Source organism: Bubalus kerabau, chromosome 8, assembly GCF_029407905.1.
Source record: "Bubalus kerabau isolate K-KA32 ecotype Philippines breed swamp buffalo chromosome 8, PCC_UOA_SB_1v2, whole genome shotgun sequence".
Lineage (NCBI taxonomy): Eukaryota > Metazoa > Chordata > Mammalia > Artiodactyla > Bovidae > Bubalus > Bubalus kerabau.
In genome coordinates this window covers 34,657,604-34,679,480 of record NC_073631.1, presented here as the reverse complement: position 1 = coordinate 34,679,480, position 21,877 = coordinate 34,657,604, and the positions used below count along the sequence as shown (strand labels likewise).

The window sequence follows — 21,877 nt, the reverse complement described above, 5'->3', positions numbered from 1 at the left end:
AAGCCACTTAGTAGTAGTAGTAGTATAAGGTTTATACTTCTTTTACGCACAAGTCTTTTAAAATCATATGCAACATATAATCGCCAAGTTCCACCTTGATGATAGTATAGGACCGTCTCCGTACACGTTGGGCCAGACACTAAGCTCAGTGATGAGTCTACTTCAGAGTTGTGAGCAGGAAAAGGTACTTAGAGGCAATTCTCTGGTGGTCCAGTGTTAGGACTCCATTCTCTCATTGCCGAGGGTCCTGGTAGGGGAACTAAAAGTCCCACAAGCTGTGCCGTGAAGCCAAAAGAAAAAGATACACAGCATAAACCTTTTGAATCTGATGGTTCTGTAAAACATGGCACCATTGGTTTTCTGCCTCTGCAACCAGGACTGGTCCTCACCGTGTTGTTCTTACTCCTTGTCTGGTTTTAGCAGGGTATTATGCAGAATCCCTTTTTCTCTGAGGCAGAGTCTCCTATGTCTCCACCATGTGAAAGTGGTGAGCCAAGACCCCTACAAAGTTTTAAGCCCTCAAAGCTTATCATTTCACTGACAGGAATAGTCCAAATAATCTGGTCAATTAAGTCAACTTTTATTTTGGCATCAGTATTATAAAACATTCCCATGCTACAATTGAGAACACAAATTCTGAGAACAGAGCACTGGATTCAGACAAATAACTCTTCAGTAATCATTAAACACTTGATAAATATCAACAGGGACAGTGGGGAAGGGGAAGAGGAGACTCAGCAGAATTCTCAAAGGACGACAAGAACAGTATCATTTCAATTCAATATATAGCAACCCAAGATTTCTACTACTTTATCTACTTATCTACTAGAAAAAATATTAATATTTTTTCTTATCATCTTTCAATCAGCAATTAATATATTTGCTGCTTCTCATGAGTGATATCCAAGGAATATCTAAAGACAACACTTTATAGGGATACTGCTTAATTCTAGATAATTAAGTAGTACTGCTTAAATTGTCTCTTTGAAGGAGATCAATTCAGTGAAAATAATCATTTGGGACAGGTATAGGACACATATCAATGGGTTCCATTAAGGATAGTTAAAACCATTTTAACATCTCTGAAAATATTAAATTCAAGAATTTTAAAACAATTCCTATACAGTATTTATTATTAAGCAGTCTCCTTGAAATGGAAAATGAAATAATGTTCACTTTGGAGATTCAAGGTAAATAATAACTTAGAGAAATCAGCCTCCCGACTTTTAATATTAGAAATAATAATCAACTTATATCAAAATATTAAATAAGAGTAAATGGTGAAAATTTTTAAGATGTAGTTTTAGCAAAAAGAAAGGAGAGGGTGGAACTTCCAACAGAAATATTTAATAAATATTATAATGGGGTGCTAATAGTGTTAACATTAGGAAATGAGTAATAATTGATGGAATAAGAATTTTTTATTGGTAGTTATATCCTCAATTATTTAAATATTTCCACTATAAATCTAAGAACTTGTGATTGAGTATACAGAAGAGCACCAAGTATGTGCCATTTATAAGAGCAAAGCAAGACATCAAATGAGATTTCTGAAGTTACAGTCTCATTTCCAGGCTTGTGCAGCACACTCATCTTTTTTCAACTGTTCAATAAAAAAAAAAAAAAAGAATCAAGTAAATTGTTACAACTACAGGCCAGAAACAAGTGCTAGTAGTCATTCCATATTTGCCTTACTCTAAAAACAATGCTGTCTCCCAAGTGAAATCAGTATTCTCCTTGTACCTCTGTACATCAAAACAGACATCTACTAAAAGATAAAGTATTTACCAAAACATACGTTAATTGGGTTTTTAACTGTCAAAATCAACACCAAAGTTAGGAGGCTGTAACTATCATCAACACCTGAAAGCTGTGGTTCATAGAATTATAATTTAAGCTCCTGTGACTTTAGATTTTTCTTGGGGGAAAAAAGAACTGATAAGTTTCCTGCTCCTGACTCAGAAGGATCCTGAAAAATTAAAAAACAATGAAATTAAATAGCCACTGAAATGTCAACAGTCTTAACATTACTTAGTATGAAATAGATGTGTAGGTGTATCAACCTGTTAAGCACACTGACATTGTGCTTATTGCACTGTGTTGCACAGGCCATCAAGCTTTATGGTACCTGCCATTCACTCAGTCTTCTACTAAGGAAGGAAACTAAATGTCTTCAGTTAAAAAAAAAAATCAGTCTATATTCTGACTGTAGATAGATATATGACCCAAAAGCCAGTCACAGGGACAGTCCAAATATGATGATATTTAACCAATCTAACCTGCCACTCCTTCTCTGGAGGTCTTTTTCGGTATCTGGCAACACATATCTTCTGCGGGTTATATGAGTCACCACCGTTATGGCAGAAAGTGAAGAAGAACTAAAGAGCCTCTTGATGAAAGTAAAACAGGAGAGTGAAAAAGCTGGTTTAAAACTCAACATTCAAAAAACCAAGATCATGGCATCCGGTCCCATCACTTCATGGCAAATAGATGGGGAAACAATGGAAACAGTGACAGACTATTTTGGGGGGTGGCAAAATCACTGCAGATGGTGACTGCAGCCATGAAATTAAAAGATGCTTGCTCCTTGGAAGAAAAGCTATAACCAACCTAGACAGCATATTGAAAAGTAGAGACATTATTTTGCTGACAAAGATTCATCTAGTCAAAGCTATGGTTTTTCCAGTAGTCATGTATGGATGTGAGAGTTGGATTATAAAGAAAGCTGAGCACCAAAGGATTGATGCTTTCGAACTGTGGTGTTGGAGAAGATGCTTGAGAGTCCCTTGGACTGCAAGGAGATCCAACCAGTCCATCCTAAAGGAAATCAGTCCTGAGTATTCATGGCAAGGACTGATGCTGAAGCTGAAACTCCAATACTTTGGTCACCTGATGCAAAGAACTGACTCATTGGAAAAGACCCTGATGCTGGGAAAGATTGAAGGTGGGAGGAGAAGGGGACGACGGAGGATGAGGTGGTTAGATGGCATTACCGACTCAATGAACCTGAGTTTGAGCTAGCTCCAGGAGTTGGTGGACAGGGAAGCCTGGCGTGCTGCAGTCCATGGGGTTGCAAAGAGTCAGACACGACTGAGCAGCTGAACTGACTGGTGACTCTTGATTGTTGCATCAGGGCCAGGTTCCGGTCTCCTCACTGGACCAGACTGAAGCAACCACTAAAACTTGGTTTATAGCTTACACTCTGGCTAGTGTGTATTTCTGTTACTATCTACCCAAGATCATTAGATGGAATTTCTTTTCAACTGACAGAAAAGATAAAGTTATTTCATAGTCTGACTTCAAGATCTCTAGACTCTAACTCTATGCTATAATCTCAGCTGCAGGAGCCCTGGTCTATCTCACCTTGCCAAAGGTCTCCTATGTGGATGCCTATAACACTGATCAGTTCTGGAAACAGAAATGAACAGAAAATAGAAGGGATCCCACATGTCTTGGGAAGACAAGTGTTTCTCAAAACAAAAGTTATCCTAAAGTATGGTGTTGCTCACAACAGAGCTCCTAGATGTCCACAGGTCTGCAGCAGGGGTTGGCAAACTGCAGGCTAAATCCAACCAACTGATTGTTTCTGTAAATAAAGTTTGATTGGAATGCAGCCATACCCATTTTTTAATGTATTATTTATGGCTGCTTTCCGGCTACAGCATCAGGTTGAGCAGTTATAGCAAAGTATATGTAGACTATAAAATTCAAGTGTTTATTATCTCTTTTAGAAAAAGTTAGCCAAGCCCTGATCTACATCATGTTGGTATAACCCCTTGGAAATAAAGGACAGCTTGTTGCCCCAAGCATCTTCTAACACTTTACAGATGACACGTATCCTGTGTTTGGGTGTCCTACATTTACACTTTAACTGGGCAAACCAAAAAGCTGCCAGTTGTGAGCAAAACCTGGAGCAGCTTTCTAAGTGGGACAGGTGACAAAAGTACAGCTCAGCTGCTCAGGCTAGCCTGTGACCCTAGGGCATTGAGTTGCTGCTTATAACTTGAGGCATGTCCTAATATGACCACAGAACACACCCCTGGGATTCTAGAGCAGGGCCAACCTACTTTAGGCAGGTACCATTTTTTCAGGAAATAGCTCCTGGCTGGCCACTAGGGTCTGACAGACAGCAAATGTCTGACACCAAGGGAAACCAGGTGAGCATATCGTTAACCCATTTTGAATAGTGTTACCTGACCTACCATATCACCAATAGCATGGTTTCGATCCATGATCTAGTATTTAGACACAGAACTGGGCTTTTGGAGGTCTCAAAGGCACAGAACATCCAAATGGGATAACCACAACCCTTCCTCAGTAGGCTCCTCCCTCACCCAGGGTTATGTCTTCTTGGAGATGGTCTTTCCACATCAGCTGACAAATTTGAGAGACCTGAGCTTGGTTCATCTGTGACAGTACTAGCCAAAAGTACTAGCTTAAGCATTACAGTCCCTTCAGGAAAGGTACTGAGGCATAATACAGAAAAGACATATCCCGATATGGCAGATTTTCAAGCAGTTCCTTTAATTGTTCATTATGTCATTCAGTAGAGGAAGCCTGAGGTCAGTTTTTTATCAACTGTCAGACAGTGACTAATGGTTTACCCAGATGGTTATACCTGAAATAAGCAAAAATGAAAAAAATGCTGACAAGGAGATTCTCATGAGAAAGGATAATGTAGAAGCCCGCCCCACCCCGTTCTCCCAAAAGGAAACAAATTTGAGGCCCACATGAATTCTTACTGGAGTGCCCACAGCTGCAGCAAAGTCTCAGTAATCACGTGGTTAGGACTGTGTCTGCATCTTTCCTCCCCAGTGTGATGCTTGCTCAGTGGGCTTATGAGTGACTACAATGCAGTGATAGATGCATGCATTATCTACAGAAGTCAGTGGCTGCAGAAGTCAGTGAACCTTTATGAGAATGGATACATGTATATGTATGGCTGAGTCCCTTTGCTGTTCACCTGAAAATGTCACAACATTGCTAATCGGCTATACTCCAATATAAAATAAAAAGTTAGAAAAAAAACAACAAAAAAAACAGCTAATGGCCCTTCCTTACCCGAGGCCTACGTAGCTATCCACTACTGGCTAGCACCCACTTTGTGGGCAATACTGACCGATTCTAAGAAGCTGATTTGTTATCATATCTTGAGGGAACCAGTTAGTTACCTAATGCCATGCTAACTACACTGGAACCATCCCATTATTGAAGGGACAAAGATTCGTCCTCATTGGAATTGATATTTATTCTGGATCTGGACTGGCCCACGCTGTCTTTTGCACTCTTGACAACACTATCCTATGTGTATCACCACTATCATATTATATGGAAAGCCTCCAAGACCCACTTCTCAGAGAAAGTAGTATCAGAAGTATCCTGATGTAAAAAGGATGCTCTGGACTCATCCAGGTATCTATCATCAACAAAAAATGGGCCTATAAGATGATGAAAGAGATCGTTAAGTGCTGAGACTCAACATCAGTTATGGGTACCATCTTGCAAGGTCAGGTGCTATCTTTTTAGGATTATGGTATTATGTGTTCTGCTTGGCCAGTATATGTAGCAATAGCAAAATATAGTATTCTCTCTCCAACAGCCAAAAGTCACAGGTCTAAGAAAGTCACAAGAGGTAGAAATATGAATGGACTTTCTCATAATCTATTTTTAAAAATTGTGTTCCTAGACCTATGACTCAAACTCTGCTGCCCAAATGGCATAATGTAAAACACATTAAAATTGGTAATAATATCTAGATGGTTGGGGAAAGGTAATTTTATCTTTTTCCTCATGATGGTCTACATTTTTCACATTTTCTAGAAAGACTGTATTATTTTATATTCAAACATAATTACTAAAGGGGGAAAAAAAAAACCCATAGCTCCAGAAGCAGATTTTCATTGAAAATGGCACATAAGGAAAGCAAGGAGTTGAGATGAATGCAAGGAGTTCCTAACAAATTAGAAGAACTGCTTTCCCTTTTCTTTGATAATGGTTACTATGTAGCACTCCAGAGCAGTCACAGAGACATTTGAAATCTGACTAAGCCTCAGTTTCCTTATTTGTAAAATGAGATATAACTCTGTATCTTATAAGGTCTATGAAAGAACACCATAAATTATAACATCTCTGAGTCATTACTATCTGTGGTAGGTGCCAGTCTATCTGCTCAGTGCTTTTAGAAACAAAAACAAAGATAAAAGTTAGTTACCTTTGGGTTAAAATATCTACAAGACTGTGGTTGGGAGCCTCCAAACAGGGCTATGCGGTAGTCATGTTTCTTCCTTCTGGGCCTTGTGCCTTCTACCAGTTCTTCTCGATCCTCTGGAGAAAGGAGATGATACCTCATGCCACCTGTAGAAAAACACATGGCAACTCTTCAAGAACTTCAGGTGCTTTAATACTTACTTTGAAAAGGAAACAAACAAAACAGTGCTCTTATTTCTGTAACCGTTTTGTTTTTTTTTTTTTTCTATCCTCTCTCTAACATTTATGGAAAGAGTGAGGGGGAATGAGGCAGGAGAAATGGATAATAATCTGAGTGCTAATCGATTTATCATTCTCCGTCATCACCTTAATGCTAAGATTGTCCTACCCACTTAGTAAATATCAGTGAATCACCTGGCTTTTCAAGCAACAGCAGCCATAATATTAATTATTGAAATTCAGATCTCCTAACCCAGCAGTTCTCAATCTTCACTGTACATTAGAGTCACCTAGAAAATCTCAGAAACTATCGCTGGGGCCTACCTCAGCAGAGTTAAATCGAAACCTCTGGTGGAAGGGTGGAGGCACTGGTACTGCCCCTTGCTGCTAAGTCACTTCAGTCGTGTCCGACTCTGTGTGACCCCATAGATGGCAGCCCACTAGGCTCCCCCGTCCCTGGGATTCTCCAGGCAAGAACACTGGAGTGGGTTGCCATTTCCTTCTCCAATGCATGAGAGTAAAAAGTGAAAGTGAAGTCGCTCAGTCGTGTCCGACCCTCAGCGACCCCATGGACTGCAGCCGACCAGGCTCCTCCGTCCACGGGATTTTCCAGGCAAGAGTACTGGAGTGGGGTGCCATTGCCTTCTCCGTATATGTGGTTAAAAGATCAGCAACTTCATTACCTGGGAACTTGTTAGAAATACTGAATCCCAGAGCTACTGAATTAGAATCTGCATATTTAACAAAATCCAAAAGTAACTCAGATGCACATAAAACTTGGAGAAGTACTTACTGCTTAGATGATCCTAAAATGCAATGAGGATTCATAACTATTGTGATCTAAAATCTTTCAGCAATTACTTAATTTTGCCAAGTCAAGGGACACTCAACAATTAAAAACTTTTAAGATGTCATTTCAAATCAGTGTGGGAAAAGTAGATTATTCAATAAATGATGATAGACAGTGATATGAAGAAAACACCCAACTTCATACTTTACTCTAAAGCAGATTCCAAATCAATAGAATATTTTTAAATGTTTTAAAGCCTTATAAATGAACTAAAAGTAAAACAGGAAAAGTTAAAAAAAAATTGGCTCAGAATGAGGAAGCCTGAAAGTGAAAGTGAAGCCACTCAATCGTGTCCAACTCTTTGCGACCCCATGGACTGTAACCTACGAGGCTCTTCCGTCCATGGGATTTTCCAGGCAAGAGTACTGGACTGAGTTGCCATTTCCTCCTCCAGGGGATCTTCCCAACCCAGGGAATGAACCCAGGTCTCCTGCATTGCAGGCAGACACTTTACCATCTGAGCTACCAAGGAAGCCTAAGAAAAGACAAACAACACAGAACCTAAAAAAAAAAATTAGAACTACATAAAATTTTAAGTTAAATTATTTTATGGCAAAAAGAAAAAACCAAAAATCAAAAGACAATGACAGGATTTCCCTGGTGGTCCAGTGGCTAGGACTGCACTCCCAATGCAGAGGGACCAGGTTCGATTCCTCATCTGGGAACTAGATCCCACATGCAGCAACTAAGACCCAGTGTAGTCAAAAAAATAAGTAAATGTTAAACGAAAAAGACAATGACAAACTAGAAAAGAATTTATAAATCATATAAAAGACATATAAAAGATACTCAATAATATTCAGATGATCAAATAACAGAAAGTTAGATCATGTATCTGAACAAAGTTCACAGAAAAAGAACTAATTACAAATAACTCTGAAACGCGAAAAGATGCTCATGTGCTCTAGTCAGAGAAATACAAATTAAAATCAAACTTTCTCATACATCAGACTGCACAAGATCAAACTATCTAGAACACAGTATGATAAAGGAAGTAGCAGTCTCCTACACTCCTGGTGGAGACGTTGATGAGTGCAAATTATCTGTGAAATTATTATTTCATACCTTTTAGCCAGCAATTTCCCCTTTTAGGATTTTATCAACCTAAAGTTCACTGTCAGGGAAGTGGTTAAAAATTATGGTTATCCACACAATAGAACACTAAATATGGTTATTGAGATGAACAAGGAAGGGTAATATGTACACACAGGATGAATTCCAAGAAATAATGTGGAATGAAAAAAAGCAAGATGGGAAAATTCCCTGGTTGGGGAACCAAGATCCCACAAGCTGACAGGAAGGCAGGCAAGGGAGAAAGAAAGACATAGAAGACTACACAGAGTGTGACTTTATTTATTTTAAAAATTTATTATATCTTTATTTATATATATGTATACATAATTTATACAAGCATTTGTCAATAAATGACTGTGTATGCACAGACTCAAGACTTCTTTTAGAAGGATATATACAAGATAATAATGGTTACCTCTAGTGAGACTTTTCACTATCTACCGTTGAACTGTGTATGATGTACAGTATTACTGGTCCAAAAATAAAATAATGTAAGCAATTTTCAATACATGCAGGAAACACTTCTGTTCATGATGCTGTGTTGGGCTTTTATAAGAGGAATATAGAGAGAAGACAGTTTTGGATAACAGGTTGTGAATGAATGAAAATCGGTATCAATATTTCTAGCATTTCTTTCCACTTTAGAGCATTAGTAGACGCACTGTGCATTAGAACAGCTGGCACACTCAGCAGCCACGACTCAGATGCCTACTCTCAGTCAGGGGTCCGCAAACCTGCTCCAGAGGGCCGGACAGCAAATATTCTGGGCTCTGTAAGTCACATTTGGTTTCTGTCATATATTTTTGATTTGTTTTTTCACAATCCTTTACAACTGTGAAAAAAACACTTTTCCTCATCCCCTCCTCTCTCACTCTAGCTGTTAGACTGTAGTTCTTAAAAGTGTAGCTCCCTGACCAGCAGCATCACTTAGAAACTTGTGAGAAATCCCAATTATTGAACGCTACCCCAGAACAGATCTTGTGGAGTTTGAGAGCCACTGCTCTAGGAGGGCTCCACACAGGGCAGATGTGTCCTGTGGAATCTATGAACACAATTCTCCCAACAAGAGAACACAGGCAGTGGGGAAGAAGAGATTCAGGAGGGGAAGGTTCCAGGCAACAGGCCATGGGTGCAACTGTACAACAGTTGCCGACTGTGGCCGACTGTGGCCGACTGTGTCCACCCTTGGAGGAAGCACAGACTGTGGCTCCTTCACTGATGGGCTGTTTCTCTCCCAGGACAGGGCTGAGGACAAGCTCTCTGGGACCTTTCCCTGAGAAGCCCCTTGCTCCTTAGGCTGATTCCTTTGGGAGTTAGTCCTTTGAGAGGCAGGTACTATCATTTGAAGATTCTGAGTAAGAACTTGGTCTGACCCTTTGTGGTGGCTTTGACTATGATCTTCATTTTAGGACTCATTTTCTTTAGTTGTAAATTCTCTCAGTTTAGTTTTAGTCTACATTCCTATCATCTTTTCTGTTTTTTTTCTCCTCTCAGAAGGCAGCCTCTAGGTCAGATGGTAGGAAGGTAACTGACAGTCTGAGGAAGGGAGGCCTTCTCTCCACTGAGCTTTATTCAGGCTTCAAAGCTGCATGTGTCTAGTCAAGGAATTTTAGAACTGTTCTTTATTAGAACAAGACAAAACAAAGAAAAAAAGAAAATGTAGCAAAGATTCCTGCTCAAGAGCCTAACCCCACACTTGGCTGGATTTCTGGAATAATGCCAATATTCTGTTTCTAAGTCAATTCAGAATCCACATAAGAACTAAGCACTATATTTCATTTAGACTGGCTAATTTATCTTCAACAGCTTACTCCATGTGTGAATAAACAGATGCAAGTCTCCACCCAGTGAAACCAGAAATATGACACAGCATGCAAATAGGGGTATAACAAAAAATCCGATATTAACACATACGAAATCCACATAATGAAAGCACTAATCTAAAGGTGTCTTCTTGGTCTTGATTTTCTTTCACCTCCCTGTACTTAAAATCCTCCACAATTGTATACCTTAGGTTGGAGGCGAGTTAAAGCATTGAAGTAGGAAGCAGGAAATTTACTATTTGCCCTAATTTTAGAAAATATGTCCCTTAAAATTAGCTGAAAACCTGAATGCTGGGTGGGAGTAATAAATAAATGAGAGAAATATTTATTTCCGTTGAGTTTTGCACATGTGAAAATTTTGTTAACTAGGACCTTAAAGATCCTAGGGTTTGTTTTTATTGTGGGGGAACAAAAATCTTTTGCTAACTCTGGCATTTTAAGGTGATAGAAGTCAAAGATTGTTTCCTTCGGGTTGAAATAGTAACCAAAATATTCTTTACTTAGGGGCGTGGGATGTGGCTGTTAGCTACACATTTTCTGGTGGGGTCTTTAATTCAGTGATAAAATTTAAATTAAAAACAAGCCAAAAATTATAGGTTTCTTTATTTTCACTAAACAGGCAATTGAAATACATGGTACAAAAATAAGTGGTAAGATTATTGTAAAATGAATGGACAGAATAAATATTCAATTTAATTTTCCATCTATGAGAATTTCACAATAAAATCACAGTTTACTTTGTATTATAAAAAAAAAAAAAAGAAACTAGGTACTATCTATAATCTACTTCTTTAAACTCCCCAGACCTTGGTTTTAAAGATAGCAGCTTGGGTGAACTCTCCTTTTCCAGTTCTTTTCCCATCACCCCTTAAGGGATATGTTCTTGATTCATACCCTTTTTTCCCCTCGACACCTTAACTAGAACCAAAAGGTATTATACCATGCACTGTCTTATGCTATTGCCACTCACGAAAAATGTTTATTATTAAATATTCATCTCAGATATTTTTAGTAAATATAGAGCATTCCACTGTATGGATATATCATAATACTTTCCCAAACTAGGGGACAGTATTGGGTCAACTTACCCTAAAACCATAATATTATTAACTAGTAGCCATGTGATAAGTCTAACAGAAATTTTACTTTACTTCCAAATCAAGGGAAAGTGATACTATTTAATAATCAGGTGGGTGCCTAAAGCCTGTGCTCTGCAACAAGAGATGCCTCCCCAATGAGAAGCCCATGTGCTACAACTAGGGTAGTCTTCGTTCATCACACCTACAGAAAGCCTGCCCACAGCAATGAAGACACTGCTCAGCCAATAAGAAAAGAAACAGATGAAAGGAGAAATAGTGAACTGGAATATAGATTTGAAGAAATCACCCCAAGTGCAACGAAAAGCTTAGAAATTATGGAGTGGAGAACTGACAACCTTTTTAATTAAAATCCCCGAAGAAGTTGACACTATTGGAAGAGAAAATGGCTGAGAGTTTTCCAAACTTGATGAAAAACATGGATTCCTCAGACTCGGGAAAATGAACAAACACTGAGCAGGATAAACACAAACAAATGTCCAGCTATATTTGATGCTAAACATCAAAACCAACAGAAACCCTTTTAAAAAGCCACAGGCAAAAAATGCACATTGTCTACAAAGAATGACAAGTACACTGACAGGAGACAACAGTAACGAGGGAGGTGGGGGGTATCTTCAGAGTACTGAGAGAAAATACATTCAACCTAGGATTACATGCCCAGTTCACCTTTAAGAATAGAGTAAAAGCAAGAAAAGATTTTTATATAACCAATAACTGGAACAGTTTAAAATCAATAGACTGTCAGTGTATGAACTTTATAAAGGATGCTCTTCAGGAATATAGGGAGAAGGTTTAAGATACAAGAAGAAATGGTGTGCAAAGAGATGGACAAATATGGATAAATTTAAATACTATTAAAAAAATGAAGTCCCATTTGAAAAGTTAAAAAACACTAAAATACAGAACAAAAAATATTTACTGTTTGCATTATTCTTCTTTATAGATTTAGGTACAGCTTAAACACACATACTAAATTTTAAAATAGCACTATAGCAATATTTGTCAAAATCCTCAAACTCTCAGGAAGAAAGCAGTAACTTTTATCAGTATCTGCTAGAAATAAGTTTAAAATTCAGGAAAACAAAAGTAATTTCTTAATTATAGACATCTCTTACCTACTCCACTCATATCTACCTATATACCCCAACACATGTATCCAACTAATGTCAAAAGCCAGTCCATGGCTCTAGGTGAGAACTAAAGGTATTCCCATCAGTGTAAGGGAAAGACAAGGCTAATATTTATCACCACCATAGTTAATTGAACACCGTTCAATTAAAAACTTATTCAATGCAATTAGGCAATATAACAAAAGAAAAAAGTATAAATATTAAGGGAGAAAACTAAAATCATTATTTGCAGATCATGAATTATTTCCCTAGAAAAAAGAAGTCCACTGAAATTAAAAAAAAAAAAAACGATCAATAATGACTAAAGAAAAAAAAAATACAATCACAATAGCAGCAACAAAAATATCTGAAAAATTTTTTACAAGAAATATAGAATGTAAGAAAATTACAAGTTCTCTAGGGACACACAACAATTTAAATGAAGTACAACAATATTTAAGGGCTTCCCTGGTGGCTCAGATGGTAAAATATCTGCCTGCAATGCAAAGATGAATCATTCAACAATGATATACTGGGTTAGAATCTTGCCAAACATTTAGGAGGGAAAATAAAGCTAGGCTCTTATTTATTCTGGGTGGCATGAGATTATTTCATATGTAATCAATCTCAGTTGCATATAAGGTTTAAAAATTAAGGGAAAAAAAAAAGAAATCCATAAATGCACAAAAGGAAAATTTAGGAATTTTTAAAAAATCATCTTGGACCAAGAAAGACCCTTCCAAACATATTTCTAAAGCTGGATATAAAGGAAAAGACTGATTAAGATTTATCAATACAAAAACAACTTGAGATTACACTTGCCATTTCAAGACGTTTTCTTTCCTCTCTCTTGAAAGCCACTCTCCAAAAACAAGGAAAGAAGAAGCAAACAAACTCTACCTCTGATAGTGCTAGAAGATTTGCAACTCCTAAAACAGTTAATGAAGACAGCTAGCAGACAGAATGTTAAACCTGAATAGTTATGGCAAGAGACACCAATGAGAAGCAAGCCAAATGATCCTGCAGAACCCTGGAATGATACAGAGTACCCCAAAAGCTGGAGTGGGGATGAAATCAAGAGAACTCTAAAATTCTAAAATAAATGACTGCTGAATTGCCAGGTCTCCTTTCCCTACTGCAGTCAGATACCTATGCTTTTCCCACTATAGGAGACAGAAGGGTTGGTCTTTGGAGATTCTGAATCAGAGATGTCCAGATTCAGGGAATCACAAAGAAAGGGGTGTAAAACTGAAAACAGGGATTAAGTGAAAGCCTTCAAGTCAAAATGCTCCCCCATTCAGTTCCCAAATGCCTCCAACCCAACTACCTGAGAAAATAACTACAGATAATGACCTTTGGGGGTCCCCAATTTAAAAACTGTCTGGCTATCCTGATTATCCTACAGTTTAGCCCAATAAATGAGAAGACCACTCACATACATAGCATTATCAATTTTATAACACAGTCTTATAAATATGATTCACAGATGATATGAAATATTTGTTTTCAACAACAAAAAGAAAAAAAAAAACCAAAGGCAATACAGAAAAAAAGAAAAAAGGAAGGCAATACAGGAAATGCAGGCAAAATAAGAAAATATTAAAGGCATTATAATGCTACTCTGGAATAAGATATTATAGCCATGAAATAAGAAGAGAATAAAACTCACAGAAATACAAAATAACTGAAATAAAAGTGCTAAAAGAAAAGGCTATTTCCAAGAAAATAGAAAAGGCAAAGATGGATAGGAGAGACAAGAAAAGATCACAGACTCAATCCCTAAAAAAATCACAATACCAGCAATAAAGAACTGAGAAATCTGTGGCTGAATAGATAGAGGATGCCAGTGTGATAACTAAAAAAAGATGAAAACCAAGGTACATTACTGTGACCCTTCAAAATACCAGGGATTAAAAGAAAATAAAGTGTTACATGCTTACAAGGAGGCATACTAAATAAACTGGCATCAGATTTCTCAAAAGTAACACTGGAAGCTAGTAAACAATGGAAAATGCCTTAAAATTCTAACTGGAAATGATTTTTCAACATAATTCTATACCCAGTTTAACTATCCTTCAACATTTTATGATAAAATAAAGATGTGATTTGTCAAATTTCCAAATATTTACTGATCATATACTCTTTCTCAGGAAGCTTTTAAGGATATGTCCAATCAAACAGAATTTAGGAAGGGGAAGACGTGCGTTTGAGGAAAATAGTGAAATCTAACTTAGGAAAAGAGTGAAAGAACATCCCAGGATGGCAGAGAAGTCCCAGGATGAGAACTGTGCCTTAAGTTTACACCTACAATGCAAACACTTCATACTGGAACAGGCAGAAAGAAGGCTCTATGAACAGTGTTGCCAAAGAAAGAAAAGCAACAGATTGTTTAATTGTACAATTTTATTAAGTGGCATTTTACAGAGGGGTTGGAACTCAAGTATGCAAGTCAAGAAAAATTAAGTGCATCAAAAAAGAATGTGGCAAAAAATGTGCTCCAGGTGCAACAAACCAACATTTTTCTTCAAAAAAGAAAATGTGATCACAGTACACTACTTAGCTCAATTATTTTAAAAAGGAAATAAAACACATAAAATGAAAGTTGCTGTACATGAAAGGAGACAAAGTCTAATTTTTTTATCTTCTATCCCAGGTGTTCCTATAAAATAACGGATGAGGCTAAGTTCCTTCCAGATAGACAGTTGAGAATCCCAACAGATTAACTATACAGAAGGGCTAAGTGTTTCTCCCTGGCTGCCCCATCTGATCCAATCTGAAGGGTTTTAAGTCCATGAGAAACTGGCTAGATGATCAGGTTATAAATGGATATTAAGGAAACTTACTTATCACCATCTTAAGGCATTCGGGATTGTCTTGAATAAGTGGTTCGGCTTGTACTGTTTTACTTAAGAAATTCTTTGAGATAAGAGGAAACCTGACTTTAGCAAGGATGTCAACCATAAAAGGCTGGCGATTAGGTTCATCATATTTCAACCACCTGACTGCAGCATCATAAACCTAAGGGGAGAAAAACAGCATGGTAAAATTTTCAGATGGCAGCAGCACTTCCAATTACCTATGTTTACTCTCCCAGTGAAGGGAAAGAATCTCATTAAGACATAACTGCTTACCCCAAATATCTTATTCAGATACTTGTTTTCATCCCCAAATACCCATCTTTACTTCAGAACAGTTTACACAATGCTCTAGTGATTCTTCTAGGTAATATGCTTTATAGAACTTATTACTACTGCATAATGTAACAATAAGGAGGATGTTGAATACATATTTTTAAATTGCTTTTAAACAAAATATAACTTCTGTTTTGGAAGGAGATATGATATACATTTCCCACTGAAAAAAATCTGTTGATCAATGCTAGTTTCAATATTTGCTTATATGGTACCAGGAAAATGTTATTTCCTCAGAGGCCTTCTACCCCAAGAGATATGAAGGTCATCTAAGATTTTGTTTCAATCTAATATTCCTGAATTATGAACTGATAGACCTATGTGCTTTCCACAAACTTTATGATATAAAAATTCTATACATATAGAAGGAAATTAAGAGTATTTATGTAAGAATTGCTTTCTAAAATAAATAATTCCTTTAACTACCAAAAAAAGTGCCAAGTTTATTAACATAATTTGATTTACAAATCACTAGTTTAAACACACTGAAAAAAGTCTAGTATTTCATATACCACATACTTTTAGGTCATATTAATAAGGCCTAAATTTAATTTCCCCATGAGTCAGTTAAATTTTTTATAGGAATTAGTCTTTTATTTTTAAATAAGTTCTTTATTGGGATAGTTTTTGATTTACAGAAAAATTGGAACAATAGTGTAGAGAGTTCCCATATACCCTGCACTTAGATGTTAATTGGTACATTAGTATAAAACTCTCATCATAAATAACGAATAAATGTTGATACATTAAGGTCCATACTTTTAAAAAATCCTTTAGTTTGTCTAATTTTCTTTTTCTGTTCCTCAATTCCAAAGAAGATACATTACATTTAGTCATCATATCACCTTAGGCTCTTCTGCTGCTGCTGCTGCCAAGTCGCTTCAGTCGTGTCCGACTGTGTGCGACCCCATAGACGCCAGCCCACCAGGCTCCCCCATCCCTGGGATTCTCGGGCAAGAACACTGGAGTGGGTTGCCATTTCCTTCTCCAATGCATGAAAGTGAAAAGTGAAAGTGAAGTCGCTCAGTCCTGTCCGACTCTTCGCGACCCCATGGACTGCAGCCTACCAGGCCTTTCTGTCCATGGGGTTTTCCAGGCAAGAGTACTGGAGTGGGTGCCATTGCCTTCTCTGTAGGCTCTTCTAGACTATGACAGATTCTCAGACCTTCCTTGTTTTTGACGATTTTTGATAGTTGTGAGTTCTAATCAGTATAGACTGTCTCTCAGTCTAGGTTATCTCATGATTAGGCTGGGGCTATAGTTTTTTTGGGAGGAAGACAGAGATGACATGCCAGTCTCATTATATTAAGGGTATGTGCTATCAACATGGTATCACTGATTTCCATGTTATATAATACATTATCACAAACTTTTTGACTTAAATTACAGAGAAGGATGGGGAACTGAAAATAGAGATTAAATGTCTGCATATTAAAGCATTACCCCATCTAGCTCCCAACGCTGCACCCAGCTTACACCTCTTAAATGTCTGCATATTAAAGCATTACCCCATCTAGCTCCCAACGCTGCACCCAGCTTACACCTCTGACAGTTTATCTGACAGTTCTGGAGATCACAGTCCAAAGTGGGTCACACCCTGGGCAAAAATCAAGGTGTCAGCAAGGCTGCCTGAAGGTCTAGAGGAGAAACCATTTTCTTGACTTTCCTAACATCCAGCAGCCATGAAACAGAATTTGGAATACTCTATTTAGTATAAATACCGTCTCTCCTAATATGATTTTTTTCTTTGTCATGTATCCAAAAATGAAGTGTAAGAAATTCATAGGAATATTTTTACTAAGAATAATGTGGGAAGGCAATTTAGTTACCTGATCCTCTGCTCTCACAGTCAGAGTGTCCTGGTTGAGGAGATGTGTAACTCGCTTGACATCAAGTTGTAGAAATTCATCGGTTTTATAAACTTCAGTAAAATGCTGATGAATAAAGTCATCCGCAGTTGCTTTCAATTCAGGACAGTCTAGACACTCTGCTAATACACTTATACCTGAAGATAGAAAATAAATGAACCAAAATACCTTAAAGATACAGTAATTGACTCTAGGAAAATGAGATAATAAATTTCATAAATCTTTTCCATTGATTTGTCTATTGTTATGCCAGCATGGTATCATCTTATATGTGGCTGAATTTGGTACTTGGTAGGACAGACCCTCTTCAATGTTTTTTCAAACTTTTCTTGGCTACAAGTAAAACATTTTCTCTTGCAAATAAATTTTAAAATAAGCTTATAATGTTCTACTTTTTAAAAATTCTAATATGTCTTCAATTAGGGTTGCTAAATATTTGGATTACTTTAGGGACAGTTGACAGATCTCCACTTAGATTTTTTTAGTGATCTTCAATGTAATTAATTGATTATTAATGTTATGTATCAGGAATCTGCAAAATACTGTCCATGAGCCAAATCACTCACCTCTAACTGTAGCGTCAGCAGTTAAGAATATTTTTCCTATTTTTAAAGGGTTGTGAAAAAAGGGAGAGTAGGGGAGAGAAAGAAGGAGGGGAATGTACTAACCAATAAGATGGCATGCTATATACTCATGGTAAGCAGTTGGCTACATATGAATGTTTAGGCTCCCAACAGGGAAATGATACTATCACCCCAAACCAGTATTTATTTATTAATTAATTTTTGGCAGTTGAATTTGTGGTGATTATATAACCAAATAAAGTATCATGTGGATCAATAAAATATGAATGTGAAAAGTAGTTGTTTCTATGAAGACTAATTCTAAGGTTTAAGACAGACTTGAAATAGCTCACATCAAGCATGACCAAGACAATTGATAAAATCTAAGAAAACATTGCAAAATTCCAGAAGGATTCTGTCATCAGGCTTCTTGCTGAGTTATCAATTTGTTTTAAGGAAATTAAGAATAAAAAATCATAGATGATATATTATTGGTGTGACTTATGTAAGACAGATTTAGGTAAAATCAGTATTTATAGAGTTGGGCTTAGCATCAAACAGTAGCAGATTGCTATATTTATATTACACTAAAATGCAATCTTTACAATTGATAAAAACCTTCTTTAACCACTTACTACATTAATGAAATTTAAATTAGCCAACTAACTACTGTTCTGATTATGCCAAATAAGGAAATTTCTATTGTTACCATATTTTTTCTTGACTGCACTGATGGAAACCTTCAGCACCAAATAAGGAACTTTCTATTGTTACCATATTTTTTCTTGACTGCACTGATGGAAACCTTCAGCACAAAATTGAACACTAGCATGTTTCCATGCAAAGAATATTTGCTATCAGTTTCAGACACATATAGATTAACTATTTTATTTCTAGTTTAAGAGTTTTCATAAATATAGGAATGAGTACTGAAATACAAAAGTGCCTTCAGCATCTGTTCCTATGGCTGTAAGTATTTTTATATAAGTATAGCATGTTGCTGCTGCTGCTGCTAAGTCACTTCAGTCGTGTCCAACTCTGTGCAACCCCATAGACGGCAGCCCACCAGGCTCCCCCGTCCCTGGGATTCTCCAGGCAAGAACACTGGAGTGGGTTGCCATTTCCTTCTCAAATGCATGTTAGCATAGTAAATTATGTTTGTTTTTTTTAACACTGAATCATTCTGGCATTTCTAAAGTAAATCCTTGATCCTCTTCTATACACACAAAAAATCATTGCTGATGTTATTTTTTATTTTGGAAAATGCTGATACAGTATTTTATGGCTTGTTTCTGCTGAGGTTAATAGGTTCTCCCTAAAAGCAGAGACATTACTTTGCCAACAAAGGTCCGTCTAGTCAAGGCTCTGGTTTTTCCTGTGGTCATGTATGGATGTGAGAGTTGGACTGTGAAGAAGGCTGAGCACCGAAGAATTGATGCTTTTGAACTGTGGTGTTGGAGAAGACTCTTGAGAGTCCCTTGGACTGCAAGGAGATCCAACCAGTCCATTCTGAAGGAGATCAGCCCTGGGATTTCTTTGGAAGGAATGATGCTGAAGCTGAAACTCCAATACTTTGGCCACCTCATGCCAAGAGTTGACTCATTGGAAAAGACTCTGATGCTGGGAGGGACTGGGGGCAGGAGGAGAAGGGGACGACAGAGGATGAGATGGCTCGATGGCATCGCTGACTCGATGGATGTGAGTCTGAGTGAACTCTGGGAGTTGGTGATGGACAGGGAGGCCTGGCGTGCTGCGATTCATGGGGTCGCAGAGTCGGACACAACTGAGCGACTGAACTGAACTGAATCTCCTCTTAAAATATATTCCTGCAAAATTTTTTAGTGAACATCTCAAGATTAAATAAGGAAAAAAGAAGATTAAATAAAGATACTTATAACCATGCCTTTTTTCTTTATTAAAATACAAATTAAAGTGTTTATTTTATTATTTTTTTAAAGTGTTTTTTTTTTAATAGGAATCTCATTTCTTACCAAGACAGTTTGAAGCATCAACTTGTTCTTTCAAAAAATCAACACACATTTTCTTCACAGGTTCAATCTGGTACTGATTTGCTGCATCTAACAAGGACTGAACATTGTTGCTATTCACAGAAATTCTGTAAATAAGGTGAAATGAATATTAATTTCCTAAAATTTATTGTTTAAATAATGCTGCTGTAAAATGTATCCTACTGGCCCCTAAAATTAAACAAAAAATTAAGATTTTTCAGCCTTTGAACTAGTATAGCATAGGATCCTCAAACCCCACCCCTACCACCCTTATAGTTTTTCATTCTGAAGAATGTGGAGCACACCAACTTGTTATAATAATACTTAGCCATGGCAGATCCTGACCTTACTTCTCCACAGCAGAAATGATCCTTAACTTACCTAGCTGTATAAGCAAATTCCACAAGTTGTTCAATAATGTCAGGTTCAGCATCTTTGAGCTCCACTTCAAAGGACTTTGATTCAAGCATGTTAGCTAATACAAAGAGAAGAAACATAAGTGGCATAAGTACTTCCATGAGTCTAACTGAAGAACCAGATCATTCTAGACTGTGTTAAATGTTAGAGAAAAATAGCATGACAGACACTTCTCTGAAAGAAAACACCCTAGAAAGCCCACCCACCACTCCCCTATATTAAATGCAAATTAATTCTCCATACTTGAGATGTGCCTTAAAATAAGATATTAGTCAATTAGTATACTTAAAAAAAATAAAAGGCCAAGTAAACAGAAAGACATAAATCTAGATTCAGTATTTCCCCAACTCCTACATTAATTCGGTAGCATTCTCTTAAATTGCTATGGGAAAAATGCCTCTGATACAGCTGGAACAGACCTATAAAAACAATGACAATTAAATATACATAGTCAGCTTTCAACAGCAAGGCTCTCATTCTTCCCCAAAACCCTGGTAGGTAGCCAGGGCATTAAAGAGAAAACTTGAGGCAGATATATTATATAACTTGATCAAGCTCATAAGCAGTACTAAGTAAAAGAACCAGGACTCGGACCCAATTCTCAACTCCAAAATATGGCTTTTTTTAGCATGTTATATTTCATTTTTCATTTTATTTCATTTAACTTGCTAGATAAAATGCCATAAGACTTATCTGCTCCTTTGCCTTTTCATCTGAGATTAAGAAAAAAACCCAGTATTCAACTAGAAGCTGTACATTCATTAATAAACACTTAGGGGCCTGTAGGGCTAAAAAAAGGACAGGTCTCCTTCGAGCAATCATCACCATGACCACTCTTCAATCTCTTCACTGTTCTATGGCCTAAGTGCTTTTAAAACTGGCATATTAAATATGAAAACGGCATATTTCCATTTAGACCTCACCAAAATCTCAGAAAAAATATTATGTTTCATCTTCAGATACTTACTTGTGAACATTAAGTTAAAAAAATGACTGGCTGCAGCAAGGACAACACGATGAGCAGGTATCTTTCTTTCCTGGACCATAAGGATCACATCACACAGCGTTTTCTAATCAAGAGAGAAATAAATACAATTAAAAAGGGCTCAATGGGAATGGCTAGGCAAAGGAAAAAACAGGCGCTGACCAAATGCTTTATCTCTATTTTCCATTTAAATCCAGTACTTCCCCAGCACAGATCTTGTTTATAATATAAAATCTATTTACAAAGGACTTACAGAGTTGCTGTCATGAGTTTGGTGTATCAAAATCTAGCACTAAAGCTCCCAAGAGTCAGAAAAAAAAAAAAAAAGATCTTTAAAATCAGAAAAAAAAAGTACTAACCTTTTCAGGAAGCCAATTTTTTTTTTTTTAATCTGACACTAATTCTAAGATGTTTCTCATAGTGAGATTTTACAGGGACATTAAATGACAATGTCCTTGGTGG

At 37.1% G+C, this 21,877-nt stretch overlaps 1 protein-coding gene across 6 annotated transcripts in view; it reads right to left on the bottom strand.

Moving 5' to 3' along the window:
• The window catches only part of KLHL7 (kelch like family member 7), a 56,890-nt gene that overhangs the window by 18,317 nt on the left and 16,696 nt on the right, over window positions 1-21,877 (bottom strand). For all 6 annotated transcript variants that reach the window (XM_055589987.1, XM_055589985.1, XM_055589984.1 and 3 more), the window contains 6 exons: window positions 21,398-21,500; window positions 20,395-20,488; window positions 19,996-20,120; window positions 17,403-17,578; window positions 15,226-15,400; window positions 6,212-6,354 (listed from right to left, as the gene is read on the bottom strand). In XM_055589987.1, the coding sequence (XP_055445962.1) occupies window positions 6,212-6,354; window positions 15,226-15,400; window positions 17,403-17,578; window positions 19,996-20,120; window positions 20,395-20,488; window positions 21,398-21,476 (792 nt within the window). In that variant the 5' untranslated portion in view covers window positions 21,477-21,500. The remainder of the gene's footprint in view (window positions 1-6,211; window positions 6,355-15,225; window positions 15,401-17,402; window positions 17,579-19,995; window positions 20,121-20,394; window positions 20,489-21,397; window positions 21,501-21,877) is intronic.